General features: G+C 34.7%; 1 protein-coding gene across 1 annotated transcript in view; it reads right to left on the reverse strand.

Moving 5' to 3' along the window:
* LRP1B (LDL receptor related protein 1B) overlaps positions 1–23,899 on the reverse strand; it is a 1,787,379-nt gene that overhangs the window by 102,301 nt on the left and 1,661,179 nt on the right. Inside the window, exons 76-79 of the mRNA XM_024744102.1 lie at positions 22,194–22,313; positions 20,349–20,590; positions 5,057–5,280; positions 3,878–3,984 (exon numbers count right to left, since the gene is read on the reverse strand). Coding sequence (XP_024599870.1) covers positions 3,878–3,984; positions 5,057–5,280; positions 20,349–20,590; positions 22,194–22,313 — 693 coding nt within the window. The remainder of the gene's footprint in view (positions 1–3,877; positions 3,985–5,056; positions 5,281–20,348; positions 20,591–22,193; positions 22,314–23,899) is intronic.

Here is a 23,899-nt window from a genome sequence, read left to right on the forward strand (position 1 = left end):
TAATGCAATACACCATATTAACAAAGGGAAGAATAAAAAACATATGATCATCTTAATAGACGCAGAAAAAGCTTCTGACAAAACTAAACACCCATTTATGATAAAAAACTCTCCAGAAGGTGAGCATAGAGGGAACCTACCTCAACATAAGAAAGGCCATATATGACAAACCCACAGCAAACATCATTCTCATTGGTGAAAAACTGAAAACATTCCTCCTAAGATCAGGAACAAGACATGATGTCCAGTTTCACCACTATTATTCAACATAGCTTCGGAAGTCCTAGCCATGGCAATCACAGAAGAAAAAGATATAAAAGAATACAAATTGGAAGAGAGAAGTAAAACTGTCACTGTTTGCAGATGACATGATACTATTTGTAGAGAATCCTAAAGATATCAGCAGAAAATTACTAGAGCTAATCAATGAATTTGGTAAAGTTGCAGGATACAAAATTAATGCACAGAAATCTCTTGCATTCCTATACACTAACAACGAAAGTTCAGAAAGAGAAATTAAGGAAACAATCCCATTCACCATTGCAACAAAAAGAATAAAACACCTAGGAATAAACCTACCTAAGGAGGTAAAAGATCTGTACTCAGAAAACTATGACCCTGATGAAAGAAATCAAAGGTAACACAAACAGATGGAGAGATATACCATGCTCTTGGATTGGAAGAACCAATGTTGTGAAAATGACTATACTACCCAAAGCAAGCTACAGATTCAATGCAATCCCTATCAAATTACCAATGGCATTTTTTACAGAACTAGAACAAAATATTTCACAATTTGTATGGAGACACAAAAGACCCCAAATAGCCAAAGCAATCTTGAGGGGAAAAAGTGGAATTGGAGGAATCAGGCTCCCTGACTTCAGACTATACTACAAAGCTACAGTAATCAAGACAGTATGGTACTGGCACAAGAAACAAAGATTGTATATTAACGTATATATGTGGAATCTAGAATAATGATACAGATGAACCAGTCTGTAGGCAGAAATAGAGACACAGAGGTAGAGAACAAATGTATGGACACCAAGGGGGGAAAGTAGGGGGGGCAGTGGTATTGGTGGGATGAATTGGGAGATTGTGTTTGACATATATATACTAATATGTAAAGAATAGATAACTAATAAGAACCTGCTGTATAAAAATAAAATAAAATAAAGTTCAAAAGAAAAAAGGAAATACATTCACAGGCCAGATGTCATCAAAAAAAATAAAATTCGTGTTATGGAGTTATGGTGGACAAGGTACAAATGCAAGGCTCTAGTATGTGGCATATTATTTCTATAATTATTCTTAGTCTCTTAGGTATTCAAGAAATTATACCAATCAATTTACATTAGTTTTAACTTGTGATATAAATGAACTGTTATAAATTCTCTGTAAGGTAAATATTATCATATGCATTTTACAAATAAGAACATTGGTGCTGAAAAGTTCATGCAGGTTGCACAATTTTAACTCAAGCCTATATAATGGAAGGCTTATACTCTTTCTACGACTCCATATTTCTTCTGTCTAATACACTATGCTATGCCCAATAGGGTATACCATCTTCCTTTTGAAACTTTTCTGTCAGCTATTATGGCACTGAATTCTGTTGCTTTGCTCCTATTGCTCAAACACCTCTGTAGTCTTTATTTTTGATCCTGACTCTTCGGAATATAAGCATCTCACACATTTCTACCCTAAGAAGCCTCTGTTTTCTCCTCCCTTGTCTATCTTAACTCCAGCAACTTTAAATCATCAGTTTTCTATTGCCAGTTCTCTGAACTAAGTTTCTAGTTCTGCTTTGAGCTCCAGAACTAAAATCTCCAATTTTCTGTGAGATATCTCCATCTGATTGACTTGAGCTGGTCATGTCCACAACTACAACACATGATAGCAAGGAAATAACACTCCCTTCATAAATAAATTTCCCAAGAATACCTGTCTCAGATTCCCTCATAAGAACCCTCAGACAGGCAATTATATACATTGCTTCCTGAGTCATTTTTTGAAATGAAAATAATGTTATGTATACTATGGCTATGTAAGATGTTAACATCAGAGAAGCTTCTTTTAAATCAATTGTCCAACCTTTCTACTGAATAAAAGTCTAAAATTAGTTAAAAATAAAAAAGTTAAGAAAAAGAAGTACAAAGTTTTTAAAAAAATAAAATAGTGTTTGAGCAGATCATGCCACTTTCCTCAAAATCCCCAGTGGCTTGCTTCCCTTAAAGCTAGAATAGAATCCAGTCCTTATCAGTGTGTTCCAGGTCCTGGATGATCTGACTTTGGTCACCTTGTCACTCTCACATCTACTATTCTGCCGAGTTGATCATATGCTTCTAGACATACAGCCATCCCTTGGTGTCTGCAGGGGATTGGTTATAGGATCCCCCATGAATACCAAAACCTGCAAACGCTCAAGTCCTTTATTTAAAATGGCATATTATAGTCAGCCCTCGGTATCTGTGGGTTCAGTAAATTCAACCTACCATGGATACGGAGCGCCAACTGTCCTAACATTATTGCTGTTTCTTACACATGCTAAGTTCATTCCTAACTCATAACTTGCCATTCTGTCTACTTGGAAAGCTCTTTCTTCACATAATCACATAGTTTGCTATCTCTCTTTATTCAGTCATCTTCTCAAATATCACCTTTCTAGAAATGACTACTTTGATAATCATAACTAAAATAGTACCTTCCCATAACTGCCCATCTCTTATATTTTGTTTTCTATATAGCTTTTATAATTATCTGACATGATGTATCCTACATATTCTATCCTATACAGGAAGGTAAGTTTCCTGAGAATTGGAACTCTCTTCACAAGGGCAGGAACTTATTTCTTCAGCATCTGGAACAATTTCTGTCACCAGGTGAGTGTTCAATTAGTATTTGTTAAATCACTGAATTGAGACACACCTACATAAATAAACTAAATCCCAATGATTGCTCCTTCCTATAAGAGTAAAAACAATCTACTTGGAGGAAAAGGCATAAGGTACATTAAAAGTAATAAAAATATAAGTACCAACTATAAAGTTTCAACTTTATATTGTTAAATAACATATGCTATAGAAAGCATAACATATGCTAAGCCTAACTGCAAAATAACATATGCTATAGAAAATGTATTGTGTCCTTTTTGATGGGGATGTAGTGGGAGGGGGTGGGGGATGGCACAAAAATCTCTGAGCTTTCTGCAGTATGAAAATATTTTATTGAGGAAGTACTAAACTTAGACCTTACAAGACTGGTAAGATTTCTCTAGGTACACAAAAGTTGGAAGGGCATTCTAGATGAGGGATCTGGGCGGAAAATGGCATAGGAGAAAGAACAGGAATGCAGAAAAAAGACCTGAGCTCCTGAACAGTCCTGGAAATACAGAGAGTATAGACTGGTAGTTTAGATGAAATGGCTGGAAGGGAGATTAAAGCCAGATTGAAAAGAGCTGTGAGTGTCTTTCACAAAAATTGTTTATATGTTCCCACCTGTCTATCCATTTAGTCTCTCATCCTCTAGGAATATTACCATCTATCCCAATATCATTAACACATAGCTGTAAAAATACCCTAACACAATGCTATAAACTGTCAAAATTTCATGCAGGTGAAATCCTACTAATAGCCTTATAACTTAGGTAATTGTCAAATAATATCCCCATAATATCACCAGCAGTATGGTAAGAATCTGACTTTCAAGTTGGGAAAGTACAACATGAAATGTTAATGACTTTTATAAAGTCATACTATAAATTATTTTATCTGCTTGTAAAAATGATTATATTGCCAACAAAACTAGAAAGAAAGGCAATACTATTATACTTAGCACACTACTTCACATTTTAGACTGTGTGGGACACATATCATACCTGTGGGTCTCTGTAAATTCTTTTGTACTAAAATTCTTCTCAGAGTACCGTCCATGGCCGCTTCTTCTATGTGGGAGTGGTCCCCAACAATCGTCCAGTACATCATCCTGAAGAGATAGGTCAAGTTGGTTAGCCTGGTGAATGTGCTTAGCCTGGTGAATGTGCTGTTACAACCAAAAACAGGGTCTCTTCAGACCCTGTGCATCAGAATCACCTTAGAGTCCCTGAAAATTGCCTGAAAAAGCAGATTTCTGGGCCCAACTCTAAACCTACAGAGTGAGTACCTCCAAGAGGGGGCCCCAGGAGTCAACAATGTAAAAGTCGTACCTATTCCCTAAAATTTGAGAGCCACTGTTTAATAGGCTCACTTGACAGGCAAAGTTCAATTTTGAAAATTTCCTTAAAATTTTAGAAGAAAAATATTTCTAACACTTGAAATTATCTTCTTATCATGACAGAATATTCATTTTACTATAGATGATGCATCAATATGCTTTTATTTTTGATATAGTAACTATTTTCTCAGACATAAATAATTTTCTCACTTAGAAGACACCACATAACATAATTCTAGTAAGTAAACAGCAGTTGCCTCTTCTTACTCAGGATCTAATGATCCACTTTATGGGTGATTAGGAGTTTTATTTAACATTTCCCTATTTCCTTTTTGGTCATTGCTTATAAATGAAAAATAAGAGAGTAAAAAAGGAAAAACTCAAGCCGAGTAAAGGGAATATTTGTATTAAATTGTTTAAATTTGTTTATACATATGCCTCCATTTTTTATTACCAGAAATAGCCCATCACTAATATTCTACACTTAACTTGTTTAATATTATTTTTAATGTCTCAAAAATTTGATTTTAGATTAACTACAGTGGTTATGTTTTTCACATCAGTTTCATTAATCTGAATGCACACATAACATACACTAAATGTATATGTTATGTGTGCATTCAGATTAATGAAACTGATGTGAAAAAGAATATATTTTGCACCACCATTTGGTGTGAAAAGGACATGCTTTTGTACAGAAGGAGTAGAGGGATTTTCAGAAGTCTTGTGAATCTATTATACGTCAAACACTCTTCCAGAAGCAACACTACAGAGCATGGGTGGGACAATCTGTAAAAATGGATACTCATATCAAGAAATATAAATAACCAGTTCATTAACCTACCCTCTTTTAGGATTTACAGCAATAGCATAGGGTTCTCCAGCCATATTTGTTAAGAGTCTGGTGCAGTTGGGGCCATTCAGCTGTCCTACGTTGATAGAGTATCTCAGACTGGTCCAGTGAGTAGTGTAGTAACTGAACCAGTGCATTCTAGAATGGTCAGTCCAATAAATATTTCCGGCAACCCAGTCAACTGCAACGTCCCTGGGCCTTTTAAATTCAGGACACTAAAAGAAAACAAAACAACAAACCACAGTATTTTCAAAAGCAAATTGGTGGAGTTTTCTATATCTATACATTGAGATTGTTTGAGAATCTTCTTAACATGGTCAGGTGTTAATTGTTACATAGATTTTTTTAAATCCCCAACATACTTTATTTTATTTTTAGTTTTTATAGATGTATAATTTCACAAGTCCTAAGTATACAACTCACTGGAGTTTTACCTATCACTGCCCCTGTTTAACCACCACCCTACTAGAATACTTCCAGAATTGTAGAAGGTTCACTTGTGACCTCTCCCAGATAGTATTTCTCTTAGAATAAGCATAATCCTAACATCTAAATCACAGATTAGCTTAAACAAATCCACATAAACAGAATCATACTCTTCTATTCCTGACTTCTTCGACTCAACATCATGTTTGTGAAATATACCCATATTGGTGTGCATGTCAGTTATTAATTGCTTTTTATTTCTGGATAATATTTTAGAATATGAAATATTATTCATGAATATATATCAATTTGTTTACCATTTTACTGGTAATATATATTTTGCTTGTTTACAGTTTTAGGCCATTACAAACAAAATTATGAATATTCCTTTACGTGTCTCTTGGTGGACACAAACTCTCATTTCTGTTGAGTATTTAATAAGAAATATAACGGTTGAGTCTTAAGATATACTTATGATTGCTTAAATAGATAGGGCTAGAATTTTTTTTTCAAAGAGTCTGTACCAATATTCACTCTTTTCAGGAATTTAAGAAAGTTCCAGTTGCTCTACATCCTTACCATATATAATTTGATTTAAAATTGGAACAGAAAGTTAATACAAGTAGACACATTTAGAGAGATACTATATTTAAATGTCTTTTGAGGAAAGTTACAATCTCTGTCATTTATATTAAATCTGCTAGCTTGGATTTTTCTGTGCAATAGTATATTACTGAAATATTGTGAGACAAAGGTAAGAGGGTTCATTGGGAATAGACAGCAAGGAAAATAACGTATGCTGTGCCCTTCAACTAACTTGATCACTTTGAGCAGGAACTAGTGTAGTAATTAATTTGACGTGGTCAGGTTTATTGTGCATAAACAAAAGTGAGAAGAAATTCTCAGGGGTATTATATCAAGAATAGAAACAATTATTTGAAGGTCATTATAACTAGACATGTAGTCAATGTGTAAGAGCATTGTTAGGACCTGGTAACCAGTGGAAATATGGGTTTTTAACACATGACTGTTTCTTCTGTGATTTACCAGTGAACACATTTTATTAAAGAGTGGGCTTGGATTAAAAGAAAACAAACCGAACTTCTCAAAAAGAACGTGAGATGCCAAGAAACAGGAATTACAAGTCACTGTCTGCGGTGTGATTACTGAGATCTCAAAGAAGGAAAAATATGGATGAACTAAACACAGAACTCACAGAAATTTCTAATGACCTTTATTATCAACCTTTTCACTTATTGGTTTAAAAACAAAAATTATGAAATTTTACAGTAATCTACTTCTCAACTCTAATAAATACTCTCCATCTACCCAGTGATATCTCATAGCTAACTGAAGTTAAATAAAAGCACTCTACAATACAACATGGTCTAAACATGCCATATAAATAATATCCATAAATGGGTAGACTATAAAGATTTGTCCTAGCCAAAACACGAAATCATTTTCAAGTGTTCTAATATTATGTAAATTAATTGTAATTTTTTTTTTTCTGATTTGGCAGCACTTAAAAGTAAATATATCGGACAAGGGGAAGATGGCGGAAGTTAGTAAGACGCGGAGATCACCTTCCTCCTCACAGATACACAAGAAATACATCTACACATGGAATAACTCCTACAGAATGCCTACTGAACGCTGGCAGAAGACCTCAGACCTCCCAAAAGGCAAGAAAGTCCCCACGTACCTGGGTAGGGCAAAAGAAAAAAGAATAAACACAGACAAAAGGATAGGGACTGGACCTGCAACAGAGGGAGGGAGCCGTGAAGGAGGAAAGGTTTCCACACACTAGGAAGCCCCTTCGCGGGCGGAGACTGAGGGTGGCGGAGGGGGAAGCTTCGGAGCCACGGAGGAGAGCACAGCCACTGGGGTGCAGAGGGCAAAGTGGGGAGACTCCCGCACAGAGGATCGGTGCTGACCGGCAAACACCAGCCTGAGAGGTTTGTCTGCTCACACGCCGGGGCGGGCGGGGCTAGGAGCTGAGGCTCGGGCTTCAGGGAGAGGTCGGAGCGCAGGGAGAGGACTGGGGTTGGCTGCGTGAACACAGCCTGAAGGGGTTAGCACCACGGCTAGCCGGGAGGGAGTCCGGGAAAAGTCTGGACCTGCCGAAGAGGCAAGAGACTTTTTCTTCCCTCTTTGTTTCCTGGTATGCGAGGAGAGAGAGCGCTGCTTAAAGGAGCTCCAGAGACAGGCGCGAGCCGCGGCTAAAAGCACGGACCCCAGAGATGGGCATGAGACACTAAGGCTGCTGCTGCCGCCACCAAGAAATCTCTGTGCGAGCACAGGTCACTATCCACACACCCCTTCTGGGGAGCCTGTGCAACCTGCCACTGCCAGGGTTCCGGGATCCAGGGACAACTTCCGCGGGAGAACGCACCTCAGGCTGGTGCAAAATCATGCAGGCCTGGGCCGCTGCAGGCTCGCCCCGCACTCCGTACCCCTCCCTCGGCCTGAGTGAGCCAGAGCCCTCGAATCAGCGGCTCCTTTAACCCCGTCCTGTCTGAGTGAAGAACAGACGCCCTCCAGCGACTACACGCAGAGGCGGGGCCAAATCCAAAGCTGAGCCCCTGGGAGCTGTGAGAACAAAGAAGAGAAAGGGAAATCTCTCCCAGCAGCCTCAGAAGCAGCGGATTAAAGCTCCACAATCAACTTGATATACCCTGCATCTGAGAATGGACTTGAGGATATGGGGAGGGGGAAGGGTAAGCTGTGACAAAGTGAGAGAGTGGCATGGACATATATACACTCCCAAATGTAAAATAGATAGATCGTGAGAAGCAGCCGCATAGCACAGGGAGATCAGCTCGGTGCTTTGTGACCACCTAGAAGGGTGGGATAGGGAGGGTGGGAGGGAGGGAGACGCAAGAGAGAAGAGATATGGGAACATATGTGTATGTATAACTGATTCACTTTGTTATAAAGCAGAAACTAACAAACCATTGTAAAGCAATTATACTTCAATAAAGATGTAGAAAAAAATGATTTTAGCAATGAAAAAAAAGCAAATATATCACGTGGTATGGGGCTTGTCAGTGTAAGTCATAAATTTATACAGATGAAAGACAATGGGAAAATATAACCATTATAAACTGTGTAAAGCCTGCTGGAGCATATTATCATTTTTTAACACCACTAGAGCAATCTTTTAGCATGCAGAAATATGATATCAGTTGTCTAGCATGAACATAGAAAAATACCTATTTTGGCTTTATCAGATGTTAATATACATACATAATTTTCTATCCTATCGGTATTGTTGCTAAAATGGGACATGTTTTATGCAAAGCTTCACTTTTTTGAATTTAAGATTTTTATTTTATTTCGCTCATGCTCAAAACTGGGCTGATTATCTTTCCATTCTATATTTCTACACCTGGACTGCTGACAATTAAAACCTCAGATTCCTAATGATCACAGAACATTCAGAAGTTTGCTTTTGTGATACTTTTTCAGGTAAGCTGGCTGGTGAAAATTCTATTAATGGTGAATTCCAGAAGGATATATCAAACTTAGGTCACATTCCTAGAGTGAAGAATATGGCTTAAGGAAAGGGAAAAATGTTACTTTTCAATGCTGAGCATAAGAGATGCTGAAGAGTTATAGAGTCATTTAAATCTATACAGTTATTCTCTGGTTCCTTGATCAAGGAATCCCTAATGTCATTCTGGTATCAACTAAAGTAGTTAGAATATGGGATAAAGGATGGTCATGCCCAATAAATTCAACCTAAAGTCATGAATCATCAGTGACAAGATGATTCTCAGAGAATAATGGCAGCAGGGTGAAGATGTTACTAGGTGTTCATCCTCAGTGACTCATAACATACTGAATGCTCAATTATTCTCAACATTGAAAAGAGAAGAATTGAACAGAAGAAGAAGAACAACAACAAGAGACAGCAATAGGATGGTCTTATTATTAAGGAAACTGTGGCAAAATTAGGAAATCACCTCTATAGTGAGTTCTATAGGAAATAAATAATCCCTTTCTATTGCTCACTACTTGACCAGGATTGTGAATAGCATTAGCCATCTAAAAGGGATTCTCATATTGAATGAGTGTTGGTTGGAGAGTGGCAGGCAAATTCCTGTTGGGTCTTATGGAGAAGTTCAAAATCAATCAGGTACATACAATAAGTGGGAAAACACAGAAAAAGTAAACTGAGGTTCTTGGCATGAGTGGAGACTGACATGAAAAACAGAAACAGATAGTTAAGCCATTTGTCTCTAAAGAGACTGAAAACAAAACAACCAAACACATTAGGTTGGAAATAAGAAGAAAACATGAAACTCTCATTTGCCCCTTTGGCTAGCACTCTAGACAGACAGGCCAAAGAACTGGAGACACTAATGAGATATGTCATGTTTAAGAGACTGCAGAGTCGTGTGGTTACCCAGACAACAAAAGGCATTGCTCATATTTTTGCACAAAGTAGAAGACAAATTTTGACTGCTTCCTCCAGAGAGATGATTTCTTTCCTAATAAGCTCTCTAAATACAAAGCCAAAGTTTTGAGTCCTGAGGCATTCTTCTTCATAGAGATATATTAGTCGAATGAATGAAATGCTTAAAATCTTACAGAAAAAATGGCAGCTTGATTGTAACAAAATCAGAGGTTACTGCTTTAAACTACCAGTCCTTTACAGCTATGGATTGTAATGTATCTGGCACAATTCCAGCTTCAGTAAACTAAAGATATGTCTTTATATATATATGTCTTTATATATAAATACTGAAGGCATTTGTTTTCAATCAAGGAAAGAGGAAAATCTATGAAAGGAGAATGAAAACATTCAAGCCATGGAAATGCTATCTTTTGTAAAACAAAATTCCTATAGTTAGCAATATAATTTAAGAAAATATAGTTAACAGAAGGATAGATTGAAGTGGTCACATATTTCATTTGTTCGTGATTTTTCATCTTTGTGTATATCTAAGAAAAGAAAATTCAGTTGATTTTGCTGAAGTTAATTATCTCCTGTTGCAATGCTAGTAAAACAAAGATGTGAAGACACTGTAAAGAACTTGTGCTTGTGTGGTGGGGGGAGTCCACATTCAATAGACAACATACTGAAAAGACCCAGATTTGTCTTTGGGTTACAGGGTCAATATTGTATGTGATTTTATCGTTTTTTAACATGCTCAGTGTTCTTTAAACTTATTTGTTATGATTTACCACCCACCCTCCATAAAAAGCAAAACCCACTCTCAAAACCTTCATTCACACTACCAGCTAAACAAAAGATATCATGGAAGACTGGAAAGCACACAACATTTAAAACTTGGTTTAAGAGCCAGTCCTAGTTTCTCTATAAATTATGTGGTGCATAAAAACAAAGGATTTGGATTAGATGATCTGTTAAAGTCTTTAGCTTCTAAACACAAAATTATATAACAGTTTAAAACATTATCCATTCTTTACAAAACTTAAGAATGCATCTAATGCTAAATATGAATTTTCATGCATTAGTCAGTAAGTGAAAAATTTGTTGATACTTATGAGGGCAATTTTGACATCATCTGCCTATGTGAAAGACCTGGAATTAAGAAAGCAAGGTGCCTTCTGATGTTTACAGTTTAAACAAGCACAACAGCTGAGATGTAAGGCAGAACTATCTGAAAGCAGAGATTGCAAAATGGTACACTGAGGACTAAATTTAAGTTAAAGTTAAAAAAAAAAACCTATTAAGTAGATTCTAACTTTAAAATTAAGAAGATATCACTTTAACAAATTAAACTTTTTTTTCTTAAAAATTAAGGATAAATAAGGTAGTATATCAAAAGCAGGCCAACATTCCAGAGTAGCAGAGTCAATCAGCTGCTTCTGTTTTAATGAGATACATCTTCAGTTTGCCTCTCTCACCTGGATCCCTAATGTTCTGTCCAACCTGTTTCACTCATTTAACTTACCTATATAGCTGGTTTGCAACCCATGCCTTAAAGAGACAAAAGAATTCGACTTTAATGAATAAATCATGTATCTATAAGAAAGGGGGTTAAAACAGCAATAAACACATGAAAAAAGAAAAGTCAGAGAAACAAATGTTGAGAGTGTGTCTCCAGAGTCATTAGGTAAGCATCTTGTAGATAAACTGGAATACTTATGTAGCAGATATGTAAATGTGTATGTATATATATATGAATATGTACACATAAGTTGGACCCTTATAGTTCAATGTCTCTCCATCAAGTTCATTCAATTTATGAATATGTAAGTGTATATATACATAATACTGAATTTTATATATCATTTTCTTTCCTGCTTCATTAACATTAGTTTCCTGCTGTTTCATTATACCCTAGATACACTAGCAACCCATTTTCTTTGTTTTTGAATTTTATTTATTTTTTATACAGCAGGCTCTTATTAGTTATCTATTTTATACATATTAGTGTATATATTCAATCAAAATCTCCCAATTCATACCACCACCACCACCCCCCATTGGAGTCCATATGTTTGTTGTCTACGTCTGTGTTTCTACCTCTGCCTTGCAAACTGGTTCATCTGTACTATTTTTCTAGATTCCACATATATGCATTAATATACGATGTTTGTTTTTCTCATTCTGACTTACTTCACTCTGTGTGACAGTCTCTAGATCCACCCAAGTCTCTACAAATGACCCAATTTCATTCCTTTTTATGGCTGAGTAATATTCCATTGTGTATATGTACCACATCTTCTTTATCCATTCATCTGTCGATGGGCATTTAGGTTGCTTCCATGACCTGGCTATTGTAAATAGTGCTGCAATGAACACTAGGGTGCATGTGTCTGTTTGAATTATGGTTTTCTCTGGGTATATGCCCAGTAGTGGGATTGCTGGGTCATATGGTAGTTCTATTTTTACTTTTTTAAGGAACCTCCATACTGTTCTCCATAGTGGCTGTATCAATTTACATTCCCGCCAACAGTGCAAGAGGGTTCCCTTTTCTCCACACCCTCTCCAGCATTTGTTGTTTGTAGATTTTCTGATGATGACCATAGTAATCCATTTTCTAAGTCTAAACAGAATGTGAAATAATAATGAGGTCACCTTTTAGGCTACTTCCTGGGCATACAATTGACATTCTCCAGATGGTAGTCAGTCTTTTTGTGAGTCTGTGCTTTCAAACATTAACAGTTAGTTCAGTTAGGCCTTTTGGAAGACCTGAAAGCACATTATGTAGGCTGAGATCTCTAATACCTAAACCAGACCAAGACCAATCTCAATGATCACAATAATAATAAAATGATGTCTTCTTAATAAAGGAACTTTGATTCATTAGGGTAATTAAGGGAGGCAGAGAAAATAATGCATATTATAATTGTGAAGTTGCATTCTTGTAAATGAAGCATGATCTATTTATGACTAGAAAAAAATGTGGGTGTATATGTGAATATTCATGGGTGTGAAAGAAGATGGGAGGGGCGTGGTAGGAGATGAGTCTAAACATCATGGAGAGACTTGTAAAACAATGATTTTTCAATGGAAATTCATTTGAATGTTTTAAGTAGGGAGATATGATGATGAGTTTAATGTTCTCAGATTATTTTGGCTATGGTGTGAAGAATGGCTTGGGGATGGGCACCAAGGAGATACAGGAAATTCAGAGGAGGCTTACTCAATGGACTCCAGAGGGGAGGATACAGGAAATTCAGAGAAGGCTTATTCAATGGACTCCAGAGGGGAGAATGTGAAAGTTTAATCTAGGCTTTTGTGAGACAAAAGTGGAAAAAATGGGATATATCTGGAGATAAAAATATTTAAACTTGGATGAATACCAAGGATGAGAAGAATAACTTGTAAAGGATAACTTTCAAGACTGACAAGCTATTGCCATGTCTCTTCAAGATTTTCAATTAATTTATTGTTTCTAGTTTAAAAAATATGACCTACTTTATGACAAGGTCTGTTCTAGATGCTAGGATTACAATAGTGGAAAAAAAAAACAAAAAACCTGCCATCCGGGAATTTATTTATAGCAAGGTGAGGTAGACAATAGATAATAAACATAATAAATGAATAAAATATATGGCAGTGAAAAAAGATAAGTATTATGGAAATGAAAAAGAGCAAGGCATTGAAGATCCCAGGATGGGAATGGGGCAGTAGATTGCAATCATCAATAAGTTATGTATTCAGAAGATGACATTTGAACAAAGACTTGAAGGAGTTCAGGAATTGAGTCATGTAGGATATCTGGCTGAAGAACATTTTAGGCCAAGAGAATATTTCAGGAATGGCCTTACATTAGTAGGTACTGATGGGTTTCAGAAACAGCAAAGCTTCTCTGGAGAAGAGTGAGTAAGGGGGAAAGTAGTAGAAGATAAAGTCAGAGAAGTAACAGGAGACCAGATCTTTTAAACCCTTGTAAGATATTATGAGAATTTCAGTCTTTTCAGTGGGAAACCACTGGATATTTCTGATTTGAGATGTGATATAATCTGATTTATGTTTTATATGGAGCAGTCTGGCTACTGTTTTGTGAGTAATAATGATAGCAAAGAGACCAATTAGGAGGGTATTGCACTAATTCAGAAGAAAGACAATGGTGGTTCAAAACTAGGTCCTTGCAGTCAAGCTGATGTAAGGTATTCAGCTCCTGGTCATACCTTGAAAGTAGACTCAGTAGTATTGCCTGATTTTGGAGTTATGAGAAAAGCAGAGGGACCAAAAATGACTCTAAGATTTTTACTCTGAGTGCCTGGAAAATGGAGTTGCCATTGAATGAGATTGGGGAAGCAGATTTTGTGGATCATATGAATAGTTTATTTTTAGGCATGCTCCACTGGGGATTTTATTTTTTAAACATCCAAAAGGAAAACCAAAGCAAGCAGTTGGACAGAGCCTGATATCAATTAGGCAATTGTTAGCATGTGGTTATATGTTAAACCATGAAACAATATGAACTCTACAAGGAAGTGAGGAAAGACAGAAAGAAGAGGATCAAGGTCTGAGCCTGGGGCATTCCAATGTTAAGAGGGAAGGAGAAAAGGATCTAGCAAAAGAGACTGAGAGGTGAGGAAAAAAAGAGAGAACAATAAAAGAAAAACTATACTGATGATTCATCTTAGAACTATTTTGTATTACAGGTTATTATTACATCAAGTCAAGTAATAAACAAAACATCGACTTAAAGTTTAACTGGAAAGACTGATACTGCTACTATGAAGAGAAAGCTTTCTCAACTCTGACACTACTGACATTTTGGTAAGAATAACTCCTTGTGAGAAACTAATTTATGTATTGTAGGGTGTTAAGCATTTCCCCTGGCCTCTACTCACTTGATACCAGCAGCACTCCCCAGTTGTGACAATCAAAAATATCTTCAGACATTACCAAATGTCCCCTGGGGTGAAAGATCATCCCCAGTGGAGAACCACTGATTGTAGAACCACTAAGTGCTCTCTGATGTCTGCTTCCTCCATGACTCCAAGCATTTGTCTAGGTCTTTTAATGAATCTCTGTCTCCAAATTTATTGAACACTTCTTTATCTTCCTTTACTTGATCTTTCGGCAGTACTCTAGAAATATAACTCCAAATTCTTTTTCAAAACACTTTCTTCTCTTAGTTTTTGTGACTCTACATTCTAGTTTTCTCCTAATGCGCTGGGCACTCTTTGTCATCATTTTAATCTAGCCTCAGAGCTTCGTTCCAGTCCCCTCTTTACTTCCCCTGGTAATCTAACCTGGCTTCATGGTTTTAGATGTCTCCTCTATTTTTCTATTCTTTAATGTAAATCTCCAGTCCAGAGATTTAAGATAAAGCCTTGAATACATCACTGACTAACTGACATCTCGCTTGGATCTCTTACAGGTATCTGACTTAACATGACTAAAACTGAACCCACAGTTTACCATTTTCAGTATCCATCAAATTATAGAATCCGGAAACTCAGGTGTCAGTCTGCAGTCCTTCCTGTCCTCATTTTTCACATTCATTTTATTTGCAAACATTTTTCCTTAAAATTCTACTCACTACCCCCCATTTCACTGAGACTACAATAGTGCAACATACCACCATTTCTAATTGGGAGCATAGTCCTCCTATGTGGTCTCCTTCTGTTCCAGTCTTTTCTCCCACCAGATCCATTCTCCACATAAAAAGTGAAATAGTTGTCTTAGATATAAATAAGATGGCATTACTTCCTTCTCATCTCTTAGGTCTTAGCTCAAAATCTCCTTTCTTCAAATGTGCCTTTATTGATCATCTTACTCAAAACCTACAACGTTTAAGTTTTTCTCTCTAAGCCCAGTTTTTATTCCCCTCAATACACTTTTCAAAACCGGACATTTTTTTGTATTTATTTATTTATTAGTTTACTTGACTTTGTCTTCATTCCACAGAATATAAACTTCATGAGGACAAGATTCTATTATCTTTATTGTATCCTAAGAACCCAACACCAAACCAAACAAACAGAACTCTTTAAATAAAGCTATGGGTATGATTGAATAAAACTTGACTGGTTCACCTTAAAATGCTATACAATCTGATCAATAAACTTAGTATTATTAATTATATAATCATATGTTTTATATGGTCTTATAAGATTTATGTTCAGTAAATTTTGAATATTGATCACAGCTGTTTCAGAACCATTAACTCTAATCAGTATGTATTACTGAGTGACTGTCTTATGCAGTCAACAACAGTCAAGCCACAAAATGGTAATAGTGTAATATCTGATAGTTTTAGATCTCTTCCAAAGTAATTGTAATAAATGATTTTAGCTGTTGACTGGCTTGAATAAACTCAGATGGTTTTAAAAGTATTCTTGCTAAGGAAGTATAGACAGTTTCAATTTAGAGTTTAATGGTTGTCATAAATTTATAATAATGAAGAAAAAAATTTTTGAAAATAAACTATCAATTTTTACCACTACCCAAACATCCTAAAACAAGACTTTGAAGTTTTTGCTAAAATGTGTGTACACACACATACACACACACACACACACACACACACTTATGTATGGGTTCATAGACATACCTATAAATTTATGTTTATGTGTGTGTGTGTGTGTGTGTGTGTGTATACGTGTGTATGAGATGTACACACAGACCCATATGTTGGGTATGAGGTTTATAGCTAGGACTCCAATTCAAAATTGAAACCTATTAAAGAAAACAGTTGAATATTTTGTTAAAGCTTTTCAGGAAAAATGGTCTAATCAAATTTTTTGAGAAAAAGTTATGATTATTAATGAATAAAATTATAAGTAAATTTATACTGAACATTCTCTTTTGCATAATGGAGAATATGCCAAAAATGGTATCTCATATTCACTTCTCGAAACCAGGTAGATCAGAGGAATGATTTGTTTTGCTCAGGAATATTCAGCTATTTAATTGTAAAAATCTAATCTGTATATTTAAAGTCATTTTCATTTTTCTAAGCATTGACCTACTTTATAGTGCTTGCCATCATGCATCTAGCATTTCATACTAGAAATGATAAATGGCCAGAAAGTATGTACAATTGTTGTATAGCACTATCATATTCTGTTGTAACTACTAAAATTCAAATTCTCATTATGCTTTACATATCAATTGAATTATGCCAGTCTTTTAAGTTTTAAATTAATTAGTTTTCTTAAAGGAAAAATCTATCCATTTTGTATAGCTCAGGGGGTTAGAAAATCATAAGTAATTCTACCGATAAATAACTTAGTCTGCATTTGAAATTTAAATTTGCAATCCTAATTACTATTCCAACCATTTTCACAGATTACAGAAGAGAATTCCCTTCCTTATTTTTAAAAAAATATCATGTTAAAAACTATCTTCCTTTAGAATGGACTTCAGTTAACATTTAGCTGTCTGAGCAATATTCTGATTTCTGATATAACATATTTTCTGCTCTTTGCTGAAATGAAAATATTCCAGTGTTTTCAGTATCTGTGAATATGCTTCCAAGATATCCTGCTATCACATGGATAACTCCTTCCATTTGCTTCATTGATAATAGGGTTATAACTAAAGTATCCATAGTTCGATTTGTATATTTTTCTTTCTTTTACCTATTGATTCAGAGATAGAAATCAGTGCACCATATTCAGTGTAGGGAAAAATCTTAAGTTTTGTTTTCTGAGGAGTGGGGAATTCTCAGGTCAGTATCATTTAATAATTGTGCCAAAACTTAGAAGATGAAATAGAGTGCATGTTCATTAAACTAATGGATGACTATCTGGTGACTGTTAAAGGAGCAAATATAATACATTGCAGGGAAATTCATGAGGGTAGAAAATCAATTCTTTATATACAAGATGGATTTCAAAGAAATAAATACAAATTGTCCAGGTAATAAGTGAATAGACATAAACTATGTCACAATTTTTGGGGAAATCATACATATTTACTATCTGGAAGGGACTTTAGAAATTTTCTACTTCAATAAAGTAGTTAGCATTCAGATGAGTATGTTGAGACTCAGAGATGTAGCAAGTATCTCAAGTTAAAGTCTAAATTGTGTCACATTATAGCTGCATGGCCATAGATAAGTCATTTAATCATTCTAGAATGCACATTGCTCATTAACTTAAAGTGGTGAGAATGGATTTATTCCATATTTATAATATTGAGATATCAGGATTACAAAAAGTTTAGGAAGCAAAGTTAAATAATTGCCCTTATCAGTGTAGCCTTAGGTATTTTTATACATATATATAATGCACTGGTTGGAATTTCTACAGAATGCTTAATGGTTTAGAACATGGTGGTAAAATTCATGGCTCAGAGGTTCCAACCTTATAATCATGACATTTAGTTAGCTATGATGGGCTTCTAGAAAATGTACCCTACTGTTACCCACTTTTTTTCCTATTGAATACTGTTAGTCATTGGTAGGTCTAAGAAGAGAGAGAAAAACAAATAGAAAGTCTAGATTACACAATACATCTTATTACTACCATTAAAAGACTAATGATGTTTCAAATCCTATTAGAAAAAGGCTAATCAATAACTCTGCATTGACGATGAAAGACTCTATACCACATTAATAAAATTAAAAATTAAAATATGTAAAAAATATAAATAAAGTATATATTGATCCATTTTTATATATTGATCCATTTATACATAAGAATAAATATTTAGCTATTAAACAAGTTTGGCTCATGGCCCACAATAAACAGTTTGCTAGAGGCTACTGATTGTATTTATCCATCTCCCCAAGGACAAAGCTAAAAAATTATCAAATCATTTTCACTGAAAATTATATGAAAAATAAAGATATATTTTTAGCAACTATCAAATTCAGGCAAGAGTAATTTGCAATTAATTTTTAATGTGAGAATATGCATTATAGGGAAGAAAATTTTGCCAGTCATCATCAACATCATCACCATCATTATCATATCATTCTGTTAATCTATACAGTATTTATGTGCCAAGAGCTATTAATGCTAATATAAATATAGTGTGTGTGTGTGTGTGTGTGTGCGTGCACGTGTATTCCTCACTAAAACCTCATGAAATGGAGAGTACAGAGAAGCTAAGAAGCTAGTAAGCAACAGGAACAAGATTAAAACCCAGTCAGTGTAATTTCACAATATACACTCTATCACTTCATTAATACATGAAACTGTACCATAGGAACAATGTTTTTGCAAAGCAAACTTCTGTTTTAAAGATAAAGAAAGCTAAAGCTAGTCAAGACTGAGTCAGTCTTTTGGTCTGATTGGAAGGAGATGATATGTGAGTGAAGGAGGGCAGAGTGATCCACTGAAGTTCTTGGCTCTGTCCTAGAACTACCCTTAATAGAACTAAAGCTTTGTATAACACTGGGTTTGGGGGAGGAGGAGTTAAAGAAACAACTCTGGTATATATGGATTTTTACTCACAGTTAATTTAATCTAAACTGAATTTAAAAGCTAATAATATAGCTTCTTTTAAAACCAGCTTATTGACACCTACTACTGATAAAAAATAGTGTTCTAGATTTCCATCAAATGATATTCACAGAGTTCAAATATTTACGGTAGATACCTCTGAAAAAGGTAGTGAAGACTTCCAGATAGGTGTCTCTGATTTGTTTCAAATACAAAGCTTTAATTATTTAGTAGGATTAAAGTAAGTTAATCCTACTGTGATAGTATTTGACCCTTTGGTTGTATGGGAATGGGCCAGGCCCCCCCAAAATAAGTCTTTATCTGTTATTTCTCTGCCAATTTGCTTCAAAATATAAAATACATAATAAATTGACATGCCCTAAAACAAAAAAGGATAACCTACAACCACAAGTCTAAACAAATGTTCTAGTTTATTTTTCTCAAAAGGAATAACCATGATAATCAATGTGTCCGTCATACACCAGTAAACAATACTGCTCTATTTTGGATGTTCCCTAAAATATAGTTATTAGGAGTCAGAAGAAATGATTACACTATCGAATTGATCTCTTGCCCTAGAAGAGAACTATATTTCTCATACTGTTAAAAATGAAACAATTTATCCTGTATATTTTTGAGTTTATTTTCTAATGTAAAAACAAAGTGATGGTTCCCAATATGATCTCATGATGAAAAAAACCCTCATGTTCATAATATATTATTAAATACTATAAAATACAGAAAGTTCTAGAAATTTTAGGTATTATTAATTACCATTCTTATGTAACTACAGAAAATATATTAAAAGAAACACATAATATCATGCAATTAAAATGAATTGTACCCAGCTATGAGAATAAAGGAGTAGGGAAATGTTCTATTTCTATACAGGGAGAATACTGGGAGGAATCACTGAATATATTAATTACCTCTTATAATCAGATACTGTGATTGACAGATTAAAAAAACAGGGAAGTGGGGGAAGGTGTGAGCCTTCAAATATTCAATTTTATTTACTTACAATCAAGCCACTGTTTGCTTGCCTTTTTTCTCTGCCATGTATCCTTTTGTAGAAAATTCCGCCTGGATTAAACTGAGTACTCCAAATAATCATATCTCTCTGATAATATACATCCATCCCTGTTATCCTTGAATTATGTTCAAAATGAGAAATTTGTTGATGATCGCCACTGTAGTTGAATGGATATATAAAACCCAGGATATCAGTGTCATTAGCAATGTAGAGAACTTGATCTTCAGAGCCTGGAGATTATTATAATAAAATACAAAAATAAAATAAAATTCAACTAATGTAAAAGCAACAAATGTACTTTTAAATTAACTTGAATTGTTATTCTTAACATAGTTTCTTGCTCAATAAAAATAAGCCGGCTTTATACCATCTTTTAGTCTTCATGACATTTCTAAAACACACTTAACTAAACATTTCTAAGAGTTATTAATGGAGGTTTTCTTAGGTCAAAGCTTACCTTATGGCTAGAAATTAGGTATTTGTAGTAGATATCCTTTTTATGAAAAGGAATTTCTATCTGGTAAGTCACAATACCTTATGTTTTAATGCTTTGGATCTGAATATTCAAATACCATGTTATATACTCACTAAGCCTTAGACATTCCTGAGCATTTAATTTATGCACCTGACTGATCATTACCTTAGACTAAGAAATAAAAATTACAAGATGAAGAGTCTTCTTCCAATATTCATATATGTCAAATGTTCTTTTATTTTTATTTTATAAAAATATCAGTGTTTATTATATTAACATGCCATAATCTCAATATTTTCTAGAATCTTGCTAACTGGAACCATGTAGCCTGAAATTTTGTCACCTACAATACAATACTGATGTAATTTGCATACTGAGACAAGTAAAACCCTAAAGAGAATCCTGAAAATAGTAATTGAAATATTAATGAAACCGTAAAGAAAGACTGAATTGCATATATAATATCTGCAAATTAAAAAAAAAATAATACACGAGTTGTAGTTCAGCTCTATAGGCTCAATAGCTCTCACTTAGTAAATGGTTACTATGTGATAGGAGATGTATTAAGTCTTTGACAATTTATCTCCTCTTACAACAACCATGGAAAGTAAGGATTAGGCCTCCCATTTTACAGATGAGGAACTGAGGCTCAGAGAGTTTAACTTCCCCAAGGCCACACAATCAGGTGCAATGCTGGGATTCAAATACAAGTCTGTCTAATTCCATAGCCCATTCTTGCTTGATTCACTGTATCATGTTGCTTTCCTCTTGTAATAACTGTCTTATTAACATTGTTAATCATGCCCTGTAGCTAACAATATTTAAATCACAATATTATTTAGTAAAAACATAAAAGCATTAAAGCCATATCTAAGAAGCCCCAAATATATATCTGTAATTTAATTTTTTAAAAATGATATTCATAAGTAGAGGAGGTCTGAATTTGAAGACATAATTTTATTTTAAAACCTTTAAGTTCTTACTCAAAATTCCATCCTCCTTATAATGCTAACATTTAATTTGACTCGTTATTTTTATCCTAGTGGTATAATGTTTCCTCAAGTACACTGAGAGCAGGCCATAAAGAAAGATACTTCATATTCTATCACATTGGCTTTTAAATTTTACCTCCTGATAAATTGTTTCAAACACAAAAGTGATTTTAATAGTAGCCAGGTATTTGACAGCCATGTTTATAAACCTTCCCAGATTATATTAAGAATGATAAATTAAAAAGAGATTTATTTTATATTTTCAGGCATTAAGCCATTGCTAAAATGCAATATGAAACTTTTTTTCCCATAAAATGTTTACAGCAAATTATAATAACATTTAAAGTAATGGTTATATATCCTTACCTTTTGCTATGCAGGTGTTATTTCTTTCTTGAAAATTCTGGTCGCACACACATTTATAGGATCCTTCCATATTTACACATTGGTGGGAACACGTGCCAAACACCAAACATTCATTAAGGTCTAGAAAAGAAGAGCTCAAAATAGCACCATCATAACCCCAATTAGTACTGTCATTCTTTCCACTTTTCCAAAAAAGACATGTATTTTGTGTCCTTCAACTTATTATTCCTATTTCTTTCATTTTCTTTTCAAACTGTTAAGTCTGTGACTTGCTATGTAATATTTTCCGGCCATAACAATTTTTTCACAAGTTTCACTATAATGACTCATCAATTGTTTGTGCATTGCTTGTTAATCCACTTAACACGTTGAAATATCCATTTCAAACTTCCCTAGTATTTTCATTCACTCAAATAAAGGTTGAGTTTTCTGATTACCTGCCACCATACCTTTGCACATATCATATGATATTCCTGTGTCCTGTAATGCCCTTGCTTTTTACATAGAAAATTTCTACTCATCTCTCAAGATTGACCTGAAGTGAAGCATTCCCTGGTCTTCACCAATATACAGTAATGGTTATCTATCTCCTAGATTCTCCACTTTTTGCTCTCTTGGAATCTCTATCTTATGCCACACATATGAAATATAGTTCATATGGTATTTCATGTATGTGGTCACATATTCATATCCTCTACTTGACTGTCAGTCCCTTGGGATCATAAATTAGTATTTATTCATTTTTTTATTGTCAACATTTTGCACAATTCCTGGCAAAGAATGAAGATATGGATTCACCTCTAACACACTCCTGGCTTCATGTAAACAAAGTGACTATGTAACAAGAAGGGCCAAGTGAACAAACAACAACAAAATCTTGAATGCCTACATAAAAATAAATATATATAAATCATAAGTAATAAATAAATCTTAGGCAATATTCTATGGCTTAGCACATGCCTCAAATTTTAAAGTTTTAAGCAGGGCCAGGATTGAGGTCAGGTGATTCTGGTGAATTATCTACTTTCTTTTTCTTTACCTCCTCTACTTCTGCTTTCAATCAGCATAAATTCCTCTGTCCCCTTTATCACTTATAGTTGCCCTAATTACATAATAAATTTGTGAGATAAATCCTCCTCTTGAATTAGAGGAATTTAAGGATAAGCACAGCAATAGTAATTTTCTCTTGTTTAGCACTCAGCAGTGTTCCAAAGCCTCAGTGGTAGAGATGAGGACTTTCCCAGTAACATTTGTAAGTGACAGTGCCAAGGCTTAAACTCAGGCTTCTTGATTCTATTGTCTCTACTATGATACTTTGCCCAAAGTGAACTTACGTACTCTCAGGAGTGCAATTCTGCGTTTAATTGAAGTGTAGGCTAAAGAGACAAAACTGAATTTACTTGTTAACAAATGCTATACCAGGGATAAGTAAAATACATGGTATCAGCTCTCAGCCATCAAAAAAGTATTTCCCGAAAGAAGAAATAATCTAGTCGAGAAATAATTCGCTTTTTTATTAAAATAGAGAAACTTAAGTTGTCAGTTTTCAGTGTTCCACGTTAATGAAGAAATAAAATGGCAGGAATAATCTAAACAAGTATATAACTCAAGATGTTCATATATATGATGTGATTACAATTATTTCCCCTTTGGATGAGTATAATTAATTTCAATAATTCCATTTTGATTGACACAAAGTAAAAATC

This window comes from Neophocaena asiaeorientalis, unplaced genomic scaffold, assembly GCF_003031525.2.
Source record: "Neophocaena asiaeorientalis asiaeorientalis breed wild unplaced genomic scaffold, Neophocaena_asiaeorientalis_V1.1 scaffold11, whole genome shotgun sequence".
Classification (NCBI taxonomy): domain Eukaryota; kingdom Metazoa; phylum Chordata; class Mammalia; order Artiodactyla; family Phocoenidae; genus Neophocaena; species Neophocaena asiaeorientalis.